At 39.3% G+C, this 25,864-nt stretch overlaps 2 protein-coding genes across 7 annotated transcripts in view; both read left to right on the forward strand.

Moving 5' to 3' along the window:
• The first annotated feature begins 13,225 nt into the window (after window positions 1–13,225).
• LOC125349422 (zinc finger protein 883-like) overlaps window positions 13,226–25,864 on the forward strand; it is a 38,537-nt gene continuing 25,898 nt past the window's right edge. For 2 of the 6 annotated variants that reach the window (XM_048343560.1, XM_048343561.1), the window contains exons 1-2: window positions 16,665–17,242; window positions 20,946–21,072. In XM_048343560.1, the coding sequence (XP_048199517.1) occupies window positions 17,186–17,242; window positions 20,946–21,072 (184 nt within the window). In that variant the 5' untranslated portion in view covers window positions 16,665–17,185. Of the gene's footprint in view, window positions 13,254–16,659; window positions 17,243–20,945; window positions 21,073–21,852; window positions 21,943–25,864 lie in introns of those variants that run through there. The other 4 variants (XM_048343558.1, XM_048343567.1, XM_048343566.1 and 1 more) reach the window with 4 other exon arrangements.
• On the forward strand, window positions 23,303–25,114 carry LOC125349429 (zinc finger protein OZF-like). Its single transcript, XM_048343573.1, has 2 exons — window positions 23,303–24,691; window positions 24,774–25,114. Exons 1-2 carry the CDS (start codon window positions 23,396–23,398, stop codon window positions 24,834–24,836), a joined length of 1,359 nt encoding a protein of 452 aa, XP_048199530.1. The 5' UTR covers window positions 23,303–23,395; the 3' UTR covers window positions 24,837–25,114.

The raw sequence follows: 25,864 nt of genomic DNA on the forward strand, positions 1-25,864 counted from the left end.
CTTCTCCCTCATTCCTCCCTCCCCTCTCCCCTTTTCCCTCTCCCCCTATGAGTTGTTCAGTTGGTTTACACCAAATGGTTTTGCAAGTATTGCTTTTGGAGTCATTTATCTTTTTATCCTTTGACTCTCAATTTTGATATTCTCTTTCACTTCCCTAGTTCTAATGCCAGTATATACAGTATCCAGGGTACTCACATGAGATACAGTGATAGCACGGGTACAACCACAGGAAGGGGATACAAGAGGATCATCAACAAAAGAAGTTTCATGTAATTACAGTTTCATGTAATTACAACAGTCATATAACACTTGTTTCCATAACATGGAGTTCATTTCACTTAGCATCATCTTATGCGTTCCTAAGGGCATAGCTATTAGGCTCTTGTGATTCTCTGCTGGGACTAGCCTAAACCTGTGCTAATTATTCCCTATGAGGGAAACCATAGAGTCCATGTTTCTTTGGATCTGGCTCACTTCACTTAGTATAATTTTTTCCAAGTTCTTCCTTTCCTTAGGAATGGGGCAATGTCATTCTTTCTGATAGAGGCATAAAATTCCATTGTGTATATGTGTCACATCTATTGGCAACTCATGGGCTTTCCTGGAGTATATGTGATTCAATTTAATTTCTGTCATAATAGATCTTTTTTTTAGTGCCAGTCCTGGGGCTTGAACTCAAAGTCTCAGTGCTGTTCCTGGTGTTTTAACCTAAAGGCTAGAACACTACCAATTAAATCACAGCTCCACCTCTGGTATTTTTTGTGGTTAACTGGGTAATGTTAGTCACCCCGTCTTTCCTGCACAGTTGAGCTTTCAACTTTGACTCTCATAGCTCAGCTTCATGAGTAGTTGGGAATGCAGATATGAGACACCAGTGCCCAGCTAGATCATGAGTTCTTAACAACTTGATCTAAGTAGTACTCATTATTTTCAAAGAAGTGCTCAGCAAGCATAAGTGTTATAACATCATGCTGCCATTTGCAAATGTCATTTACAATCTGTTGATAAAGGCTGGTTTTTCTGTCATTCTAGAAATTCCATTCAAATGCCTACACCGAATACTTCCAAGTCTGTATTGATTGTATTGCTCATGTTCAGAGTCCTCCAACCCCAGGCTTTGAGCTCAGAGATTCAACACTTGTGAAGCTGTCCTTTACCACTTGAACAATGCTGGAAGTGCTTTTTCTTTCACTTATTTTTCCAATAGGACCTTGCTTTTTTCCTGGGCCTGCCTAGAACACAACTGTCATCATTATGTAGCTAACTAGACAGGCACATATCACCACAGCCATACTTTCATTGGCTAAGATGACATTTCATGAAGCTTTTCATGCGATGGCCTAAATCACTCTTCCTGTCATTTTGGCTTCCTGACTAGCTGGGATTACACACTTGAGAATCTAAGTGGATCATGTTTTGATTGTTTGTCTTATTTTAAAAGGGAAATGAAAGTTTTCCTTACCAACTCAGAGAGTAGAAACTCCTCAAGGAAATCTTCTTCCACTTCAGGAGATGTTTTTTTAACTGAGCCTTCCATAATAGCTAGGAATACAGATAGTTTAACTGTTCATCATTGCTAGAGCCATAAATTATTTAATTAAAAACTTAGAGTAATGTAAATCAGAGGGTGGTTTGTAAGCTATTACTTTAAAAAGTGTAAATAGAACCTCTTCTGGGCCATCTCTCTCAGTAAAAGGAGAAACTAAATGAGAGGTGGGAAAAAAAACAACAGGGAAACCCATTTCTGGACCTTTTGCTAATGGCCATGTAAGCTAACAGAAAAGAATCTATAAATGTAATAGATTCTCATTGTTCCTGTTGATTTCTTAGGAGCTAAGACAAAATCTTCTAAAACCTGTGAAACCATCTGAGCTATAATTTGTGATGAAAATTAATTAATACAAAGTGTTGAAGAGAAAATGTCATTGACTATGACTCCAAAGCATTCAAATGAATATGGTTAAGGGAGTGACATCAGTAAAGACAGCAGAAGGGAGATGGACAAGTTTTTTCTCCTCCTCAGTACATTTTAAGATAGTTTGAAATTTTGTACTTATTCAGTATAGGAAGCTATTATTAGGAAATAAAATTGTCTAAGCTCAGGGGCTGGGAATATGGCCTAGTGGCAAGAGTGCTTGCCTCGTGTACATGAAGTCCTGGGTTTGATTCCTCAGCACCACATATAGAGAAAAGGCCAGAAGTGGCGCTGTGGCTCAAGTGGCAGAGTGCTAGCCTTGAGCAAAAAGAAGCCAGGGAAAGTACTCAGACCCTGAGTCCAAGCCCCAGAACTGGCAAAAAAAAAAAAAAATGTCTAAGCTCAGTGAAAGCAGCAATCATTGTGGCATTTTGTCTAATTGTAGTACCACAGACGCTGTTGTTTTGTGGTCAGATTTAAAAGTAGTAATCATAGTTATGTTTCAAACCCAGACCAAACCCACAGATGACAGGTTATCATGGAGGAGAGGCATAGGTTAGGGACTAATGTTATTTAACTCTGGTGCAGAGACTTAAAAAAGTAATACATATATCATTCTAAAAACCAAATATAAGTCCTTATTTACCACTCCTCTGTGGTTGTAAATGATCTGAATTTGAGCCATTATAAAGTACACTCATATATTTATCTACATTTTATGTGCTGGTATCTGTCTTTGAAGCCATCATTCTACAATTTACAGGTATTGGCCACCTTGTCCTACATAGTCACTTGTGCCTCTTCAGGGATCTATGAACTGGTCAGAAATATAAGGGCATATATCCATGAATTTTACATGATTGAAGATACAAACTGAAAATCTGTTAGTGCCTTGGTTTAAATGACAATAGAAAGTAATTTAAAATGAAGGACAGTGACTATGACAATAAACAGCAACTGAATTGATAGACAATGACTCTCTGGTGAGGACTGGATGGTCTAATGTATATTGTGTGTATAAAATGTGTTTTGTGATGTATTCTATCTTTATGATGTTAATAAGGCACTGTTGCATTGTGAGATACAAATATGGTCTAAGAAAGTACAGAGTTCTATAGGTTCACAATCATGAAACATAGAATCACATTAAGGTCCAGCAATCTTGAAGTACACAACCTAATAAACTAATAGGGACCAGAACAACTGATGAAGGACCTTAAGACACCAGGAGTTTTTAGCTAATCAAGTTTTTCGCAGCCCTCGTATAATACTGGTCCCTTCTTATAATGTAGAATTAGGATGACATTTCAAAAGAAAAGCTACAAAGTTTACCATATCTCAGAAATTCTTTTTTTCTTTCTTTCTTTCCTTTTTTTTTTTTTTTGCCAGTCCTGGGGCTTGGCTCAGGGCCTGAACACTGTTCCTGGCTTCTTTTTTTTTGCTCAAGGCTAGCACTCTGCCACTTGAGCCACAGCGTCACTTCTGGCCGTTTTCTGTATATGTGGTGCTGGGGAATTGAACCCAGGGCCTCATGTATTCAAGGCAAGCACTCCTGCCACTCGGCCATATCCCCAGCCCCAAGATTACCACATTTATTTTTAGCCTTCGTATTGTTTTTCTCACATAGTAAGTGAGGAATACTTACCATTTTCTAATACTTCTGAGGCCACCTGAAACTATAGAATGGCATAATGAGTATGCTGTGCTGTGACTTGTTTGCATATTATTTTAGTACTCTTTATCAGTACTGCAAGAAAAGAAAAATAATTGATAATTCAAAGTGCCAAAAGAAGCAATGGGTACATGTTTTGTACTTGCTTTTCTCTGAGTATATATGACTCAACTCTATTTGGCTATCAATTCTTAAATAATTATACCAAGCAGAATCTTAATTTCCAAAGAAGAGGACAGCAAGTGTAAGGTTTGTTACATCACATGGCCATTTGCAAACATACTTTACAATCAACTAGTAAAGGTCTATTTCTCCCCCATTCCAGAAAACACAATTGGATGTCTATTTTTTAGTCTTTATTGTTTCTATTGCTCATGTTGGTAGTTTTTGAGCCACCCCAGAAGCCTTATTTGCTTTCTTTATTTTTAAAGAAAATTTAACACTATTTACTAGTATCCAAACTTTATCATTTAGCCACAGAATGTCATGGGAAAGTACAATATTTTTTACTTAAAAAATTTATTGTCAGGGTGATGTGCCAAGAGGTTCCAGTTACATATAACTCAACTAATGAGGACCATTTCTTTTTGAATCGTGCCACCTCTTCCATTGTTTCCTCCCAGTTTTCCCTCCTGACCACCCTTCCCCACAGTTTATATTGTTCATTTCCAACATAGTGTCGAGTATCACTGCTACATTTGTTTACCTTTTGTCCCATAATATCTGAACTCCCTCTTACCCTCCCCAAACAGATAAACTTACTTACAAAAGGTACAGAAATCTAAAACAACCACAAAGGAAAAAAAATAAAACTAAGAAGAAAAATAACATAACACCTCATATCCATTCTTAAAATTCATTTGGACAAACATCATTTGATATGAAAATATGCCCATAGCTATTGAACCTCTTTGATCATCTCCAAAAGAAATCCTCCCTTTGTCTCTCTGTGTGAATGTCTAGAGTTCTGTATATTATATGTCCAGATATATTTTTTGTCTTTTACCATCTAGCGTGTTTACTTGCAGATTTATAGGCACTTTGTATTTATAACAAATGAGGGAAGCCATGCAATCGATGTTTCTTTGGGTCTGGCTTACTTTACTTAACATAATTTCTCCAAGTCTTTCCATTTCATTATGAATGGTACAATATAATTCTTTCTCATGGAAGCATAGAATTCCATTGTGTATGTATACCACATTTTCTTTATCAATTCATCTGCTGATATACTTTATATTTTTCACTTAGGGCTTTAAATTTTGCTTGAGCTTGTTTGGGCCACAATCTACCTATTTATGCTTCCCAAATTTCTGACAAGACAGGAGCATATCACCACGGACATCCTTTCATTGGCTAAGATGGCATTTCATAAACATTTTGCCTGGGATGTCCTAGAAACACTCTCCTTTTCTCAGCCTCCTATGTAGCTAGGATTATATATATGATCTAGTTTTCCTGGCTTACGTTTTAATAGCTGATCTTAACTTAAGGGATAAAAATGAAGAAAGCAACATTTCTATTTTAGGCAAAGAAATGTTTGTTGCCATACCATTTCAGAGAGCACTAACTCATCAAGGATATCTTCCTCCATTTCAGAAGATGTCTTTTTAATGGAGCCTTCTAGGACAGCTAGGAACACAGACAGTTTCACTGTTAATCTTTATGCCTGCTACTTAAAATGTATTCAAAGAAAAAAGTGCTTGCTAGCAGTGTTTATAGTTTCCCCTTGCACAGGGATTTCCATATATATACAATGTTCTGAGCCTGATTAGAGAAGACCTGGGAATTGCCATACTCACCTTCAGTTGACACTGAAGCTCTACACAGGTAGGAAGGGAAGCTTTTAAGTAAAATTCTTAACAAATGAAGAGTCAAAGCCTTTTCCCAACACAACAATGGTGCCCCATGGCAAAGACTTATAAAGTTACTGACATTAAAGGAAACTAAGGGGCTAGAATTATAGATCAGTGGTAGAGTCACTGCCTACCAAGCATCAGGCCCTGAATTTTAATACCACAACTGCTACACATAAAATAAGAAAATTAAAGAAAATTTAAACAAAAAAATAAAACTCAATCCATTTCATGGACATCAGTAATCATCACAAATAGCAATAAAAACCAAATTCACTCAGCAAAGTCAGGAATTTAAAAGTTTAAGAAATGGTATAAGTAGAATAATGCAGAATTAGAACGTAAAAGAAAATCACCAAGGTCTTCTGAGGGTCATGGTTTGAAGCCAGCCCGAGAGGAAACTATGGAGATAATCCAGTGAACTATCAAAAAGCCTTAACTGGAGCTGTAACTCAAGTGTTAGGAGTGTTGAGCAAAAGCTGCTCAGGGAAAGTGCCCAGTCCCTGAGTTCAAGCCCTAGGACAGCACACACACACACACACACACACACACACACACACACACACACACACGGGGGGGGTGAGTGAGAGAGAAAGAGAGAGAGAGAGCTTGTCATTTTTATTTCTTGGAATATTTATCTGGGAAAACTTGGAAAGTACAGATTGTAATAGGAATTATATATACTAGTAATGAAGAAATGTTTAAAGGAAAATTACTTGAGAAAAGATTCAAATACATGAATTGAAGAATAAAATAATACTAAAAATGTGATTATAACTGTTATAATTTGGAAAGTAAATTTTTATAAAGTATTTTGAGACATATTAACCAGTCCACCTGATGAGATGTCATTGAATGGATAATGTTAACTTACCTTTTGCGCAGCAAACTATGTTTCCCATAGTGAAATTATGGCAAAGCAAACAATATGCTACAAAAACTATCTGCTACATAAGCTTTAACAACTCATCAAAGAATGTGGCGTGCAGTGCTAGGGAAAACACCTATATGATCACATCACCATAGTAACAGCATGTAACAGAACTTTCAGTGTCACATCACAATTCATTCTGTGTGGCCCATCAGTTGCTATATAAACAATATATTTTAGGAAGTACAAGAATTTCTATGAAGGGGCTGGGAGTATGGCCTAGTGGCAAGAGTGCTTGCCTCCTACACATGAAGCTCTCAGTTGGATTCCCCAGCACCACATATATGGAAAATGGCCAGAGGGGGCACTGTGGCTCAAGTGGCAGAGTGCTAGCCTTGTGCAAGAAGAGGCCAGGGACAGTGCTCAGGCCCTGAGTCCAAGGCCCAGGACTGGCCAAAAAAAAAAAAAAAAAAAAGGCCAGAAGTGGCACTGTGGGCTCAAGTGGCAGAGTGCTAGCCTTGAGCAAAAAGAAGCCAGGGACAGTGTCCAAGGCCCAGGACTGGCAAAACAAAAGAAAAAAAGAATTTCTATGAAAATAGGTCAAGTATTATATAACATTGTACAGATATATAATTACATTATAATTATACAATGTAGTCAGAAACTGAATCCTAAACCCACACATTATTGTACTGTGTTTTAAACAAGACATACAAGACATGCCACAACCCAAATATTGTCAACAGTGAGAATTTTTATTGGAAGAGGAGTAAACCTAGCATTTGAAGAATCCACATTTTGACCTCTTTTCTCATCCCCTTTCTGAGCTGCTACCTATTTTTAGAGCAAATTAACTTTGTGCTGCTTAGATAAAAGATAATAGCAGAAATTCACAAAATGCAAATTTTCTTCAGACTACAACTATCAAAATATGCATTTGTATCTTATCTGTTTACATTAGTATGAAGTTCTATGCCAATGTCTGAATTCAGTGAGAAAATTTTCTATCAAATTGTTCAGCGCGGGTCTGGGAATATAGCCTAGTGGCAAGAGTGCTTGCCTTGTATACATGAAGCTCTGGGTTCCATTCCCCAGCACCACATATATAGAAAACGACCAGAAGTGGCACTGTGGCTTAAGTGGTAGAATGCTAGCCTTGAGCAAAAAGAATCCAGGGACAATGCTTAGACCCTGAGTCCAAGGCTCAGGACTGGCAAACAAAATAAAACAAAACAAAAATGGAGTGGCTTTGTCATAGTTCAATCGGGTAACAGCAGCCATTTAGTATTTAGAAGCTGATATTGCAAGGTAGCTTCCATAGGAATATTGGGTCAAAGAAATCAGAATTCTTCTTCTGAAGACTTGAAGCTAGTGAAACCCTGTTATGTTCCCATGACTTGAACCTCAAACCCAGCAAATTTGAATATGGTCATTTGGCTAACATCAACCATTAAGAATTTAGAAGCAGATATTCCAATTTAGCACCAAAGGGCCCATTGAGGCAGTCCAATACAGCTTTGCTCCAAATGATAAACCAGGGAAACCCTAGTGATTTCCTCTTTCTCAGCACTCAAATGGAGTGAATTTGTAAGAATTCATGGGTCTACTTTGAACTGTGGAGGATGTACAAGCTGATATTATTCCTACTTAGTGCAGATTGTATCTGTTCCTCATTTATCCTGAGTTGAGGAAGGGAATCCTGAATGGTCTCAAAGTCAACTAGGAAGACACAGATTGATAGTCAGTAAAATGGCAGTGATGCTTGGGATTATTGAACATCATTAGTTGGTGTGAATATGAGTCTAGAATATAAGACAAAGAGGAGCAGCAAGAAAGATACAGAAAGCATGAGCTTTTTTGTGTTTCTGTTGAACGAACATCATCAGTGTAAACAGTGAAAATGTGTGAACCTTAAAGTGCATGCTCTGCTTCAATAAGCAGGTCCACCTCATCTTCCTTCTGAACTAGATTTCCTCCTGAACTAGATTTCCACTATCTTGGTGATCCTGACAAGGTCTTTCTCCTGCCAAGATGCCTATTTACTCTTATATATATCCACTCGTACATATCCACAATTGTTAGGAGACCTGTTTTAATTTAAAGCCCAAAAGATTTTACGTGTTTCCCAATCCCCTTTGAAAGGATAATTTGTACATAAAGAAAATATGAAAACAGGGGCTGGGGATATAGCCTAGCGGCAAGAGTGCCTGCCTCGGATACACGAGGCCCTAGGTTCGATTCCCCAGCACCACATATACAGAAAACGGCCAGAAGCGGCGCTGTGGCTCAAGTGGCAGAGTGCTAGCCTTGAGCGGGAAGAAGCCAGGGACAGTGCTCAGGCCCTGAGTCCAAGGCCCAGGACTGGCAAAAAAAAAAAAAAAAAAAAGAAAATATGAAAACACAGAATTGACGCCGTTAGCAAAAAGTTACTGTCTTTTGGTTACTTATGTGCAAAATGTGTGCTTGTGTGTGTGTGATATGTGTATGGGGTGTCCTTTAAGTATGTGGCATCCAAACTCACAAGAGTCTCCATGAATGAATCTTACTAGGGATTGGCATGAAGTAGGTATGAGTGCCACCCAATCCACATGTCCTACAGATCTGAACTTTCAGGAATGTATCCTGGAATTACAACTAGGCAGAACCTTGTGTTACTTGTCACAGTGACTTGTGTCAGTGTGCTATTGAAACTGAGTGTTTTTAAAGCTTGTAAGGTCACACTAAATAAAATTAAAAAATAATTCCACAATAGCAATTCTCTATGAGCAAGTGCTGACAAATAGCAACTAGTGTAGTTTATATTATTCAACCAGGTGCTTCATGACTCACACATCTAGGAGGTCATCACAATCATAAAGACTATGGATTTCATATTAATGAATAGAAATATTTGCTGATAACTGAACACTGTGTTATGGGACCACTGAACCCAACTCAAATAACATCACTCTGTGAGCTGTCACGGAGAGAGACCCTGACATAATGACTAGGAAACTAATGATGGAATGATGAGCGTAAACCTAAATCTAAGAGCATCAACAATGGGCCCATGCTTGGCTTCAAATTTTCCTTGTCCAGGATCAATCACCTATTCCCGTCTCAATGCGTCATAACCGTTTAAAGAGCACAGGAATGGATATGAATCCAACCTTTAGATTTTGCTCTGGTGAGAACTATATGAACTGATCCAACCTTTAAATTCAGCTCTTGTGAGAAATGTATGAAATGACAGTGTACACAATATGTTGGTAATGGGTTATTTTGTAAAAATTCACACTGGTATTGCATGTGCATATAGATTTTATAGTGAAATGGACCCTGGAAAATATATTGACAAACTTTCCACATAGACTCATTCCCAGGCACCTCCAAGGCCTTTTGCTCACTACCACATGCTTCTGAAATGACATAGTTGCTTCGAGGCAAAAATTGAGGTGGTCACTGTTTTGATATTATTTTTCTTTCTATCACCAGCCTTCCTCAACATAAACTCATTTCTCTTTTCTCTCAGGAAATTTGAGATGTATTTCTGAGCAGAAAGGAAGTCCAACCTTTCTCAGCACTCAAGTGTTTCTGAGTGAATGACTTGGGAATACATACAATTTTCATGTGCTGTGGAGTCCACCTCCGGTCAAAAAAGAGAAAACACTGTGAGAAACAGATCATATCCAGTCCTATGCTCGACAGGGCTAATGCAGAAGGCTATTGATTGCTTTGGTAACATTAGACAACCAAAGGGGAGGGCTTGGGATTTCAGTGTATATCCAGAATAAAAGTTTACAAAACAATCATACTTGGGAGCACAAGAGACTGAGTCCAAATTAAGCAAAAAAAAAAAAAAAATTCTGTCTGGGCATGGATTCTGGTGGCTCATGATTGTAATCCTGAGACTGAGATCTGAGGATTGTAGTTCAAAGGCAGCCCAGCCAGGAAAGGCTGTGAGACTCTTGTCTCCAATTAACTACCAGAAAACTGGAAGTGTTGCTGTGGCTTCAGTGGTAGAGTTCTAGCCCTGGGCTGAAGAGCTCAGGGACAATGCCCAGGCCCAGAGTTCAAACACCACAACCGACAAAAAATGAATACCAAATGACATGCAAAAGAATAAAAAAGGAATTTTGCACGTTCAGAAAGAAATCAGTGTGCAGCACTCCCAGAGGAGTGGCTGTCACCCTCCCTGTCCAGGCAGGATGTGCTGGACCTGCCCAGGGAAACAGACTTGGACATCCTGGACTGTGAGCTTATCCAGAACTCCAGGATCCTTCTCCAGCTACCACAGCTGGAAATGGCAATGGGGCAGGTACTGTTTCATTGCCTTTTCTCTTCCAGACCCTTTGTCAAAAAACAATTTCAAGATTGTTGCCATGGCCTGAAGTAATCTTGCATGGAAAATCGAAGAGGTTCCCAGAAGAATAGTTTTTTTTTTACTTATTTATTGTGAAAGTGATGTACAGAAGGGTTACAGTTTCATACATTAGGCCATGGGTACATTTCTTGTACTGTTTGTTACCTCCTCCCTCATTCCCCCTCCCCTCTCCCCCTTTCCCTTTCCTCCTATGAGTTGTTCAGTTGGTTTACACCAAATGGTTTTGCAAGTATTGCTTTTGGAGTCATTTATCTTTTTATCCTTTGTCTCTCAATTTTGATATTCTCTTTCACTTCCCTAGTTCTAATGCCAGTATATACAGTATCCAGGGTACTCACATGAGATACAGTGATAGCACGGGTACAACCACAGGAAGGGGATACAAGAGGATCATCAACAGAAGAAGCTACAGTTTCATGTGGCATGTTGAAAGTAATTACAACAGTCATATAACACTCGTTTCCATAACATGGAGTTCATTTCACTTAGCATCATCTTATGTGTTGCTAAGGGCATAGCTATTAGGCTCTTGTTATCCTCTGCTGTGACTAGCCTAAACCTGTGCTAATTATTCCCTATGAGGGAAACCATAGAGTCCATGTTTCTTTGGGTCTGGCACCCTTCACTTAGTATAATTTTTTCCAAGTTCTTCCTTTCCTTAGGAATGGGGCAATGTCATTCTTTCTGATAGAGGCATAAAATTCCTTTATGTATATGTACCACATTAGAAGAATAGGTTTGATTAATGTATTCTACCACCTCTATATATAGTTACATATGTTATTATACATAACATATATTCCATATACACCTAGATACATGTATTCCCGATATATGTGTATATCTATGCTTATATATAACATATTATAACATAGATAACATCTATGTATGTCTATATATGGATCTATAGGTAAATATAAAGACACAGAGAGAGGGCTTCCCATTGAATGTTTATGCCATATATGTAGCCTCCATTCACTGCCCTTCTCCATGACCAGACTCAAACTAGCATCTCAGTTGTTTGGCGCTAGGGCATCCAAATGCAGTGCTGCATCTGGAGGGGGAAAATGCATTCTTTAGACAAGAGCCTTTCAGCTTGTCCACTTGGACAAAGAGGAAATTTGGAACTGGTTCTCCACAGTTGTAATTATTACTTTTCCTCCAGCATCTTCTTATCTTTCCTCTTCCATCAACATCTGCAGCTTTGCACTACCAACTTTTAAGGCAGAAAAACAATACAGTATTTAATGTCTAGAGGCTCTGAAGTCTGAGCTGGCTCAGTTGGTTCAAATGGGGTTTTCTCTTCCTTTCCTCTGTGGTCTGGAAACTCCTCAGTCTTCTACAAGCATTTGTACAAGCTTAATTAGTCAGTTAGATATAGTGTGCTCATTTATTTACTAATAACAGGTAAGTTAAGTGGGAAGAAAAAGCCATCATTTATTGCATATTGCTTATGCAACTGGAACACCGAAAAGCAGGTGGAGGAATTTCTCTATCAAGTTATTCTAAGTGCTCTGGTTTTGGATATGTCGCTTAAAACACAAGGAATGCAAATGCAATCTCCAATGCATTAGAAGTTGGATGTTGTCCTTTTTGGAAAGTTTAATGCTGCTACAAAAGAATGGAATAGAGAAAGTTTCGTCTTTCTGCCTTCTGTTATGTAAGGTGTAGACAGTAATACTATTGGAAGGCATAACAACTAAGGCACCACTTCAGAATCACAAGGCATCACTTGAAAGTCTGACATCCAGACTGTGATGACTCCCACTCCCCCCCCCCCCCCAAAAAAAAAAAACAAACAAACCACAAAACGCCTTTGGGGGTGGGGAAATTCCAGAAACAGAGACGTAAATTAGGGAGTTAAACACCAGGTTGCTGGAATTCTGTAAATAGTAATAGAACTCGGGAGAGGCCCGAAGACCTGGAATGTGTTCTGGTCAGTACAGCCTTGGTTAGAAGAACTGCAATCATCTGCCATCACTGACCGCCAGCTCTGCTTCTCCACCGCGGCTTCGGGCACGCATGCCGCCCCCTGCTGGCCATCGTTGCCTTAGAAACCCAGCGCTGCTGAAGCTCAGAGCAGCTCCGCACAGTCCCGGTGGCGGGGCATAAGAGTTGCGCGGCAAATAAAGACTTCTCTCCCGACTGAGTGTCGGTGACGTTGTTGCTGTGGGTTCGAGTCCCACTCGGGTTGTCGGCATACTACAGTAAGATGCCGGCAATTAGACCCAGGACCGCCCAAAGTGCACAGACATTTATGTGCTCCTAGGACCGGGGGTCCAGCACGGCTCCAACTCCTAGCACTTCCTCTAGGGTGCGCAGCGCATCGTGGGAAATGTAGTCTTTGAAGCACAAATCCTGTGGAAGTGCATCGCTGGGGTCCTTGTGAGCCTGCGCCTGCCAGTTGGTGTTCTGGCTGTAAATTCCGGGTCCTGGCTCTTTACCCCGCTGCTGGAAAGTGCTCTGAAGTACATTTATGCTTTCCCAAGTTTGGAGCCACCGAGTGAGGCCCCAGACTGTCTTCAGTGGGCCGTGAGACTGTGACCTGGAGGGATCCCAGGGAGGGAAGGTGTCAGGTAAGAAGCGCGGGCTGGGCTCGGAACCGGAGTCTGCCCTCCGCGCGCTCCTCCAGTTGGGCTTCCCGAGTGGGCGCCGCTGTCAGCCCGCGCGCAGGCCGAGGCAGAACCTGGCCGCCGGAGCTCTGCACGCAGGTTGGGTGTTGTCCAGAGCCCGAGAGCAGGGAGGTGCGCGCGCACACTGCCCCACAGATTCCGCTGGGCACCCCAGTGAAGGCGTTCACTTTGCCCTGCGGGACAGCGAGCGTGGCGACAGTGGTAGTGAAACCGTGAAGTGTGCGCGGGCCCTGGGGCTTGTCATATTGCAGTTGTGTTTTCGGGTTCTGGGTGGTTGCCCCTAGGTATTTTTTTTTCTCTGCTCCTGCCTTGTAAGCCTGGTTTGAGTTCACTCCTGGTTTGAGTTCACACACGATTTTACCCAACCTTGTTTGTAGAAACTGTTCTACATGAGCTATTGGAGTACTATTTGATGGTCGAGTATTTATAGAATCAACATTACCAGTGTTTAAAGGAGGGCATGCTGTCATAGGAATCTCCTTCCAGAGAGAGAGAGAGAAAGAGAGAGAGAGAGAAGAGAGAGAAGACAGGAGAGAGAGAGAGGAGTGAAAGAAGAGAGACAGAGAGGAGAGAGAGGAGAGAAGAGAGACAGAGAGAGACAAGAGAGAGACAGAGAGGAGAGACAGAGAGGAGAGAAGAGAGACCGAGAGGAGAGAAGACAGACAGAAGAGAGAGAGAGAGGGGAGACAGGCAGGCAGGAGAGAAGAGAGACAGACAGAGAGGAGAGAAGAGAGACAGACAGAGAAGGGAGAGAGGGGAGGGAGAGGAGAGAGAGGAGGAGAAGAAGAAGAAGAAGAAGAAGAAGAAGAAGAAGAAGAAGAAGAAGAAGAAGAAGAAGAAGAAGAAGAAGAAGAGAAGAAGAAGAAGAAGAAGAAGGAGAAGGAGGAGAAGAAGGAGAAGGAGAAGGAGAAGGAGGAGGAGGAGAAGAAGAAGAAGAAGAAGAAGAAGAAGAAGAAGAAGAAGAAGAAGAAGAAGAAGAAGAAGAAGAAGAAAAGAAGAAGAAGAAGAAAAGAGAGAGGGGAGAGAAAGAAGAGAGAAGACAGACAGAGGAGAGAGCGAGTGGAGAGAAGAGACAAAGAGGAGAGAGGAGAGAAGAGAGACAGACAGGGGAGAGAGAGAGACAGAGAGGAGAGAAGAGAGACAGACAGGTGAGAGAGAGGAGAGGAGAGAGACAGACAGAAGAGAGAGAGAGAGAGGAGAGGAGAGACAGACAGACAGATAGCCAGGAGAGAAGAGAGACAGACAGATAGGAGAGAAGAGAGACAGAGGGGAGAGAGAGGAGAGGGAGAGAGAGAAGAGAGAAGACAGAGGAGAGAGAGAGGAGAGAGCGAAAGAAGAGAGACAGAGAGGAGAGAGAGGAGAGAAGAGAGACAGACAGACAGAGACAAGAGAGAGACAGAGAGGAGAGACAGAGAGGAGAGAAGAGAGACCGAGAGGAGAGAAGACAGACAGAGGAGAGAGAGAGAAAGAGAGAGAGGAGAGAGACAGACAGACAGACAGGCAGGACAGAAGAGAGACAGACAGAGAGGGGAGAGAAGGGAGAGGGGGGAGAGAGGAGAGAGAGAGGAGGAGGAGGAGGAGGAAGAAGAAGAAGAAGAAGAAGAAGAAGAAGAAGAAGAAGAAGAAGAAGAAGAAGAAGAAGAAGAAAAGAGAGAGAGGAGAGAAAGATGAGAGAAGACAGACAGAGGAGAGAGCGAGAGGAGAGAAGAGAGACAGACAGAGGGGAGACAGAGGAGAGGGAGAGAGGGAGAGAGAGAGAGGAGAGAGGAGATAGGAGAGAGGAGAGAGAGAGAGATCATGTGAAGTCTGGCCAGCCCTAAAACCAGAGGGAAGAAAGCACCAGAAGGGGAAAATCTATTTAGGTTTCATTGCCTTAAGCAATAATTGGTTACCCTTTGCAGAGCACAAGAATCACGTGGTACTGTTCCTGTAACACTCTCAATCACTTTGTGCTTGAGGGTTTCAACCAACGGGTGGACTGAGGATAACTAGACTAGAACCTAGTTATCAGAGGGGACCTGAGGCTGTGGTTGGAGGGCGGAGGGATACTCTAACCCTATTTTCATTAATTTATTCAGCCTTCTCTTCCCAGTATCATTTCTAGTATGTGATCTCTCAAACTTATCCTAAATATCCAATGTATGGAAGTGCTATAACTTGTTGGTTCTTCTGTCAGTTCAGAAAGTGTTCTAAAGGTCTTTTTGACTTACAAGAAAAAAAATACTGAGTTTAAAGACTTTCTGGAGTTATGGTTACAGAAATGAGCTTCTTTTCACCTAACTTCATCTTATATGATCATATGTACATAGCTAGTGAATTATTACAATCCTCTGCTAGTAATATTCTAGACATAAATGAATTATTACCAATGATGAAAACCATGGAATCTATGTTTCTCTGGGTCTGGTAATGTACATATGATCATATATGATGAAGCTAAGTGAAATGAACTCCAAGATATGGAAACAAGAGGTTTTTCATTGTTGTTATTTTAAATACATTATGTGGAACTAAAAAGAAGAAAAATAACGAAAGTAAACTTAAGGCAAAGTACCTTGCATAAGGTTGTAGGATTTGAACATACCACACTTCCTGAAAGTTTAGCCACTGTTACTCATTTAATTACAATCTGCTCAAGAAGTATTATTCACTCAGGAAATTCTTTTTGAGAATAGAAGTCAATGAAGCATAAGCATTGCTTTCAAATGCCTTATTTGAAACATGCTGATTCTATTTTTTTTTTTTTTGGCCAGTCCTGGGCCTTGGACTCCGGGCCTGAGCACTGTCCCTGGCTTCTTCCCGCTCAAGGCTAGCACTCTGCCACTTGAGCCACAGCGCCGCTTCTGGCCGTTTTCTGTATATGTGGTGCTGGGGAATCAAACCTAGGGCCTCGTGTATCCGAGGCAGGCACTCTTGCCACTAGGCTATATCCCCAGCCCTGATTCTATTTTTATCCTCAGCATTTCCTCTGGTTTTGTGAGTTTAAGATGTTGCTAACATGAATATTCTACACTTTGTTTTATTTTTCTGTTTGTGACAAATTCTGCACTACAGAGCCTGTCTTACATTACTTAAAATGAGAGAGACTGCCTACACTTGTGTTCCAGAACTACTGATAAAATGCAATTTAAATACAACACAATGCCCTTTTTATGTGTGCTAGTCTTGGTTCTTGAACTCAAGATCTGGGTACTGACACTGAGCTTTTTTACTCAAGGCTAATGTTCTACTACTTCAGCCAAGCTCATTTCAAACTAGTTTTGTGTTTTATTGGAGATTAGAGGTTTCCCCTGGCCCTGCTGCCTTCATTTTGTGATCCTTAGATCTTAGACTCCAGAATACTGAGGAATTCAGTCATGAGCCACCAGATCCCAGCTACAGTGTTCTCCAATTTTAAATACAACCTTCTGAAATAGAAAACTTTAAAGTTTTTAAGCACAGATGTTCAATCACTAAATGTGCATGAAAACAGTCCAAATCCCAAAACAAAAATAACATATCCCACCCTGAAATCGATAACACTGCTGTTCTCAAGCATTTTGATTATGGAAACTTAGCTTATAATGAATTTATTTTAATTTGTTTAAAGAAAACATTATTGTGATGTACCAATACTCAATAATAATGAGCAAACATTGCTTTTAAATGTTTCATATTGTCTTTCCTAGCACAAACAATCTCTCTGAAGTCTACAGAGTAGTTTTCATTTTTGTACTTAACTGTAAAAGTTCACATTATTTTCTTTTGAGTTTCCATCCTACATAATTGTGTTTTTTAAAAAAACTGGATAATTGCATAATGTTTTCAGCAGGAAAATCTGGGGCAAAATCACAATACTTCTTTCCTGACTGCTTCCTTTGTCTTGTCTCCCAGCCATGCTTCCAGAATCTTCTATTCCTTGTCAACAGCAACACAGAATGGATGGATCTCAGGTGAGTTGCTTTTGGTTTCTCACTTTGTTTTACATTCCATTTTATGAACTTAATGGGGGTCCAAGATTGAAAATGGAAAAGTAGATTCAGCTTCAGGAAAATGTTCCTAAATAAAAGAAAGATGGCTTGTACATTTTGCAGCTGATGAAATCTTACATTCTATCTAAGTTATGTGGGGAGTTGCTTCAATTTGTCTCTAGGTTTGTTTGTTCATTTGTTTCTTTTGCTGCCCCTGTGGCTTGAACTCGATGCCAGGGCTATGTCCCTAGCATCTGGGCTTCATGCTAGTACTCTACCATTTGAGCCACAGCCTTAGTTCAGTCTTTTTCTGTTTATGTGGTACTGAGGAATGGACCCACAGCTTCATGCATGCCTGGCAAGCATTCTACCACTCAGCTACATTCCCAGTCATGTTTCAAGGCTTTTTGTTTGTTTTTGGTCAGTCATGGGCTTGAACTCTGGCCTGAGCACTTTTCCTGAGCTCTTCAGCTCAAGGCTAGGGCTATACCACTTGAACCAAAGCACCACTTTTTTTTTTGCCAGTCCTGGGGCTTGAACTCAGGGCCTGAGCACTCTGACCCTGGCATCTTTTTACTCAAGGCTCACACTCTACACTTGAGCCACAGTGCCTCTTCTAACTTTTTCTATATATGTGGTGCTGAGGAATCAAACTCAGGGCTTCATGTACATGAGGCAAACACTCTACCCCTAGGCCATATTCCCAGACCTTCCTAGGCTCTTTAATGTGAGGAAAAAGTATTCATACTTGTTATGTGATTCAGTCACCCTGAGGAAGTCATTTCTCATGGAAAGTGAAGGTTTGCTGTCAACTAATCAGATATCACATCCTGGTTAATAAATTAAATTATTTTAATGAAATTTTATTGGAATGACTGAAATAGTGTGGTCACAAACACCTTCGAAAGTTCTAGAGGACAGAGTAAGCAAAAGGTACTTAAAATACTGTCTATACATACTTTTTGTTAGTATACATTTCCAATAGGAAATGCAGTAGACTTTACAGTTGTGTTTTCTTCAAAAGCTCATTAAATCCCATGACTGCTTTGTGATGTTTGTTTTACTTGAAATTTATGCTTTGTTTCATATATTCTGTGGTCTTTCTAAAAATCATTCTGTTATTTTTGTTTTCATTCTGAGGTGGGCTCCCAAGATTTTTTTTCTAATGTTTTTCTCTTTTCTTTCTTCTTCTTTTTTTTTTTTTGGCCAGTCCTGGGCCTTGGACTCAGGGCCTGAGCACTGTCCCTGGCTTCTTCCCGCTCAAGGCTAGCACTCTGCCACTTGAGCCACAGCGCCGCTTCTGGCCGTTTTCTGTATATGTGGTGCTGGGGAATCGAACCTAGGGCCTCGTGTATCCGAGGCAGGCACTCTTGCCACTAGGCTATATCCCCAGCCCTCTTTTCTTTCTTCTTTGTTGCTTGTTGACTAGCTTTTTTATTTCTCTCCTCCTGTCTTTGTATTTATTTTTCTATCTCTTTCTCTCAGTCTCTCTGCCTTCCCTCTGTCACTTTTGTCTTTTCTTCAACTGCTCTATCTGGGAACTAGTTTTTCTTCCTGATCAATTTTCCTTTGCTGAGGTGGCTCTTAAAATGGACATTTTTCATTCCTAAGTTGATTTTTCCTGATTCTGTCTTTCTCTGGTCTAGCCTCATTTGAGGTGGTACTGCAGTTTTATTTTTTGTCTCCATTTGACACATTTGCATAGTAATGCATGAAAATACATACAAAGAATAAAAGCAAGATGCACAGATTATAATATATTGTACCTTTTTTCTACGTGTGTTTGTAGTTTATATTGCAAGCTAAAAGCTGTTTTAATGTGTTTCCCAACACTATTGACTTATTTGTTCAACTACTGAAAATCAATATGGAAAATAGATGTCACTTATATCTCTGATATAAGTCGACGCAGGGAGTCAAAGCAAGTCAAAAACAGGTTAAGCAAGTCATTTACAGAATCAGAATTTTGTGGTCAGGCTGACCTGATATCAACTAAGTAATCATGAGCAGGCTGAAATAGTCCAGTAAGCAATCATAAGTAGAGCAGCCTGACAGTTACCATGGCATTTCTATAACTACTACTATGATTATTTCTATAATTTATTACTATGATCATTTTCATAATTTGTTACTATAGTTGCTACCTAGATACAGATAGAAGCAAAGGCTACATGTATCTGTAAATGTCAAACTATAAGGAGCTAGTCTCATGGGTGGGGGTGCAGCCCTCTAACATGGAGTCACAAAAATGGAGTTATACAAGCTAAGAGTAAACTCTAAGACAGTAAAATTTTACAAGCTATATTGTTTCTAGCAGCTTGGGGTGTGTGGGGGAGGTGCACTTTTCCTTGGTTCTCACGGTCTTGAGGTTTACTTTTACTTTCAGTGTGTTCATAGTGGTAATTGTCACACAACAGTGCTTTATTTATTGCATTTAAGTTATGATAATATCATCCATCTGTGTTTTCTGCTGCCTTTTTTCCTGGTTGTTCTATCAGTTATTAAGAGGAGTATTGCTTCTCCATAAGTAATGGCATATTTACAAAAAAAATCCATTAAAATCATGTCTTTGGAGACTTTAGCCTGCAACTTTTATTACAGAAATATATGATCTGTTTGTTATTATCAGTGTTCTGTATCCGTGGTCATACACTTTATGCTGACATTGATTTGCTTACCTATTTTCACTATTTGTAGCTTACATTCTTAATTTTTCCTTATAGTATTTTTGTATTTATTTGTTTCATTCTCTGTATTTCTAATGTAATGTCTCTTTGGACAGCACATGCTTGAGGTATTTTTTTTTTCTGGTTAAGTCAAAGAGTGCTATCTATCCATACTATATTTATATTATATTCATGTGATTTAATTTTTGGTGGCCATTTTGCTACTTATTATCTGTCTCATCTGATATTTATTTCCTATTTTGCTTGCATGTAGTCTGCACACATCCTTACACTGTAAATCATCTCTATGTACATTCTTCTGTGTACTGTAAATCACCTCTGATATCTATTCCAATTTAAGTCCTATGGAAATAGTTGCCATATTGCATTGTTCATAGGAAAATGAAGGTTTGTTCAAAGAATACATATTTTAGTATAGGTGCCATACTTTTTCAAGTATTTTGGTTGGGTCTATGGGACTCACAAATATGCAAGAGCTCATATATTCCTTTGAGAAGTCTACTATGTATTAACACTTAATCTACACTGTTAGTTTGACTGTTTCATTCGTAATAAAGTAACCAGATACTTTATGTACAGAACAAAAACCATCCTTAGGCTGAAGCATGAAGCTTCCAAAGAAGCAAAACCTGCAAGAAAATTGTTACCCTGATATGTAGTGAATATTATCAAAGTAAGGTAAACATACTATACCAGGCACTTACTTATACTTAATTCTGTTGTGTTAGATTTATAGCCACTGAAAACTTAAATTGTCTCTATTGCTAGCACCAGAGAAATGTTCTGATGTATTAGGGAAACTTTGTATTTTAATTATTAAGTTAATATGAAGGCAAATATTTCTATGTTGGTTTTTTTTTCTTTTTATCACTGTATAGGTAATACAGTGAGTGCCAAACATTTATGTACAACAGAAACAAACATGTAAAAGAATAGAATTCCAGACTAATGTTCTCATGACTCGGGGCTAATTTCTTGATGGAAATGTGCCATTACAGAAGCTGGTGTCATTTGAAGACGTGGCTGTGCACTTCAGCTGGGAGGAGTGGCAGGATCTGGACATTGCTCAGAGGACCCTGTATAGGGATGTAATGCTGGAGACCTACAGCAACTTGGTGTCCTTGGGTGAGCAAAAGTCACACACAAAGTCAAGTGCTTTGTTTTTAGTAGATCTATGAATATTTTTCAAGCTTTTAATGCTTTTAGGTATAAGATTCCAGTCCTTGGGAAGTGTCACTTCTTTCTAAGAAAACCCTTAACCTGATGATATTATTCCAGAGGTAATTTTATTCTCATTCTTCAAGAAGTCAAGGGAGCAGCAGTTTGGCAAAAGTTCTAAAATATGTTCTATTAACAGGGGACTCTCTTCTGAAACTTGAGGTGATAGTTATAGATGGATACATAATCTAGATTAGAATGTATATAACTATTGGACATATAATTTAGAAATCACTAGTTTACAGCCATCATTTAAAATCTACAGCTGGCACCGGGCACATTCGTTCACACCTGTAATCCTAGTTATTCATGAGGCTGAAATCTGAGAAAAGGGTTTGAGGCCAGCCCAGGCAGAAAATTCCCCATGAGACTCCTTTCTCCAATTAATCACTTCAAAACCTCTAGAGGAACTGTTACTGAAAGAGTTAGAACATTAGCCTTGAGCAAAAGGGCTCAGGGACCTTGCCCAGGCCTTGAATTCAAGACAAAACTCAGCATTTAAAAAAAAAACCAAAACCAACAACACAAAAACTCCACAGTTTGTTTTTACAGAGAAACTCAACCATGGAGCTAGTAAGAAATGGGAAATGAGATTTAGGAGCAACCTTATATACCAGAATGTCTGAGGTCATTGCAGCAATGATGACCCAGCATGAGCAATAGTTCTCCAGTGTTTCTTCTTAACAGGGCTTTGTGTTTCTAAACCCAATTTGATTGTCAAGCTGGAGGAAGGTACAGAACCATGGATGGGAGAAGCCCCAGATAAGAATTTCACAGGTGAGTGATGTTGGAGACAGAGCCCAGGTGGTAAGTTCATGTTGAGCTGTACTGAGCTGTAATGTTTTTAGTTCCCCTGAGTCCTGTGTTTGTTAAAGAACTAGGTGATTCTTTGTCTCATACAAATCAAGAATTCATGTGGAGACATATTGAATTCTCTGTGGAAATAGACTTAAAGTTAGAAATTGACTTTCTCTTTGTGATAATCATTTGAAAACAAAAAGAAAATGGGAAATGTATAAAACATATCATTTTCTGGGATGTAGGATTATGCAGGTGTCAGGAAATAAGGAGGACACCAGGGCTGCTGTCCTCCAAGAAGGAACATAGCTTACCAGTACATGTGGGATTCAGAACCAAAGCTTTCAGTCTAGCAAGGATGATTACCCAGATGGTAAGCTGGAGTATCCTTTGTCATGAATGGGTCTGAGGGGCAGGAGTGTCAGAAAATGAATTTTGATCCAACTTCTTCATCAAAAACGAATTTAAAATACCCAGAGATACCTGTAGTAATTCTTAGTGAGATGTTAGACCTGAAGAAATGTAGGGATAAATCCTTACTCACAGGAACCATTCCCATCCATATAGGTGAAAGGCAAGGATTGTATAAAACACTTTTGTGATCTAGGAATCTAAAAAAAATGTTGCTGTTTCTAACCTAAAGGTTAAGAAGAAAAGCAGCACAAAATGTAAATTATTTCAAGAAAATTAAAAAAAAACACAGCAAGTATTCTCCTATAACAAAGCTAATATTTGTAAAACTAACACAAGGAATTCTAAGGGCAGATTGTAAATCTTCATCTTAAAATGTAGCTATAAAACTATAGTTGAGTAATTAGAGTAGATATTTCTTCTGATATTAAAAGAAAAAAGATGAAACAGAAAAACATTATTTTGAACTGCAAGAGATCACTATTAAATTCTTAAATCTTTAGGGAGAAAAGCATATATTCCTCACAAATCAATCCCTATTACTGGTATTTTCAAGTCTATAATAATTAGGATGGGAGGAACTGTCATTATTTTTACATTAATGAATGCTTGTATCTCATTCATGTTTTTTTCCCCTGTTTTTGAATGAATCATTTTAGATATTCGAGGAATGGATGAGATAATTAAGACTTTCCAGGAAATTCCAGATGGATGGTTATGTGAAGTAGCAGTCACCAATAGCCACAAAGTGGAGGAAAGAGTGAGATTAGTTAGAACTTTTAATTTGAGCTCAAAACATATGCCAGATCTGATGTGGAATAATGGGAACTCCTTAGGAATGAGGACTGAAGAGTCCACTATATGTCAGAACATGCTTCTCCATACTGAGCCTGAAGAGATGCATGCTGGATCCAGGCCTGGTGTCTCTCTAGTTGAAAAATCCGTTAGCCATCCGGAGCCTTTTATTAAACATTCTGAGAGTCCAAATGAGCAGCAGGATTTCAAGGATGGTGGAGAAGGGATGGTATTACTCTCAAAGACCATATTCTTTAGAAATAATTGTGTTTGTGTGGAAGAACACTCCCAGAACCATAATGAATACAGAGAAACAAATGGTAAATCTGCTCTCATTGGCCAAGAAATACTTCAGGGGGTGAAGAAAACACCTGAATGTAATGTATGGGGGAAAACATTCTACTTCAGACCTACAGTTAGTACACATCAGAGAAAACACACTGGAGACAATCCCTGTTCATGGAGTGAATGTGAGAAGTTTTTTAGTAAGGAAATAAACCTTAGCAACCATTGGAGCAAATATCTAGAGGAGAAGTCTGATTCTGATAATTATAACAAATGTGGAAGGAAACCTTATGAATGTAATAAATGTGGGAAGTCTTTTTCCAGGAAAGCATACTTTAGTGTTCATCAGAAAACATGCACAGGAGTGAAACTTCATGAATGCAACAAATGTGGAAAGTTCTTCACTGCAAGATCAACTCTAAGTAGACATAATAGAGTTCACACAGGTGAGAAACCTTATGGTTGTAACAAATGTGGAAAGTCTTTTACCCAGAGGTCAGTTCTAAATAGACATAATAGAACTCACACTGGTGAAAAACCTTATCAATGTAACCTATGTGGAAAGTCTTTTACCTTGAAGATACACCTTACTTTGCATCAGAGAACACACACAGGAGAAAAACCTTATGAATGTAACAAATGTGGAAAGTCTTTTGCCAGGAAAGCATACCTTACTGTTCATCAGAGAATACACACTGGAGAAAAACCTTATGAATGTAACAAATGTGGACACTCCTTTGCCAGGAAAGAGTACCTTAGAGTGCATCAGAGGACACACACAGGAGAGAAACCTTATGAATGTAACAGATGTGGAAAGTCTTTCACCCAGAAGGCAAAACTTAGTGTTCATCAGAGAACACACACAGGAGGGAATCCTTATGAATATAAACAATATGGAAAGTCTTTCACCTGGAAGGCACACCTTAGTGTTCCTCAGAAAACACACACAGACGTAAAACCTCATGAATGTAACAAATGTGGAAAGTCTTTCACCCAGAAGGCATACTTTAATGCTCATCAGAGAATACACACAGGAGAGAAACCTTATGATTGTAAGAAATGTGGAAAGTCTTTCACCCAGAAGGTATATCTGAGTGTTCATCAGAGAACACACACAGGAGAGAAACCTTATGGATGTAACAAATGTGGAAAGGCCTTCATAGACAGGTCAAGTCTAAGAAGACATGGTAGAATTCACACAGGTGAAAAACCTTATGAATGTAACACATGTGGAAAGTTCTTCTCAGAGAAGTCAAGTCTAAGTAGACATAAGAGGATTCACATAGGTGAAAAACCTTATGAATGTAACACCTGGAAAGTCCTTTACCCATCTGTCAACACTCAACAAGCATAATAGAAATCACACAGAGGAGAAACTATGAATATAATAAATGTGAGTAGTCCTTCACTCAGAGATCACACCTCTGCTTGCATAATAGAATTCACACAGGTGAGAAAATTTGTGAATGCAACAAATGTGGAAAGTCTTTCATGCACAAGTCAACCCTCGATGTGCATCAGAGGACACACCCAGAAGAAACCTTATGAATGTAACAAATGTGGAAAATCTTTCTTTCATGCATAAGTATTCTCTTCAATGTGCATCAAAGAATATCCACAGAGGAGAAACTTATGAATATAACAGATATGGAAAGTTTCACCCAGAAGACAATGCTTAGTGTTCATCAGAGCACACATGCAAGAGGAAAACCTTATGAATGTAACAAATGTGGAAAATCTTCCAGCCAGAAGTAAAATCTCAGAGCATGTGCCAGAGAACTGACTCTTCATTTTCATTCTCTGACTATAACATGCTGTTAGGAATTTCTTTAGAGTGTTGTAAGTTAATGTGGTTGAGCTTGAAATGTTCATTAATTGATTAGCTTGTTATTGGTGGACTAGATTTGGTTTTGGATGAATTAACTAAAAATGACTTTGTGCCTACATTTTTATTTTATTTTATTTTACTTTATTTTATTTTATTTTATTTATTTATTTATTTATTTTGGCCAGTCCTGGGGCTTGGACTCAGGGCCTAAGCACTGTCCCTGGCTTCTTTTTGCTCAAGGCTAGCACTCTGCCACTTGAGTCACAGCGCCACTTCTGGCCATTTTCTATATATGTGGTGCTGGGGAATTGAACCCAGGGCCTCATGTATACGGGGCAAGCACTCTTGCCACTATTGCCTACATTTTTATATTTAGTTAATGACTGGTGATGATTCCCTTGTGATTGATTCACTCTTAGCTCATTCTGTTGTTCATCTAAGTGAATTATAATAAAACACCACTGCAGATGATGTGAAAGCATGTGTTTTCTCACAGTTCTTGTGGCTGAAGTGAAATTCTCATGAAAATGACTATCCCTCTACCACTGCTACTATCCTTTTTTCCAGCTCTCAGTAGATAAT

Source organism: Perognathus longimembris, chromosome 3, assembly GCF_023159225.1.
Source record: "Perognathus longimembris pacificus isolate PPM17 chromosome 3, ASM2315922v1, whole genome shotgun sequence".
NCBI lineage: Eukaryota > Metazoa > Chordata > Mammalia > Rodentia > Heteromyidae > Perognathus > Perognathus longimembris.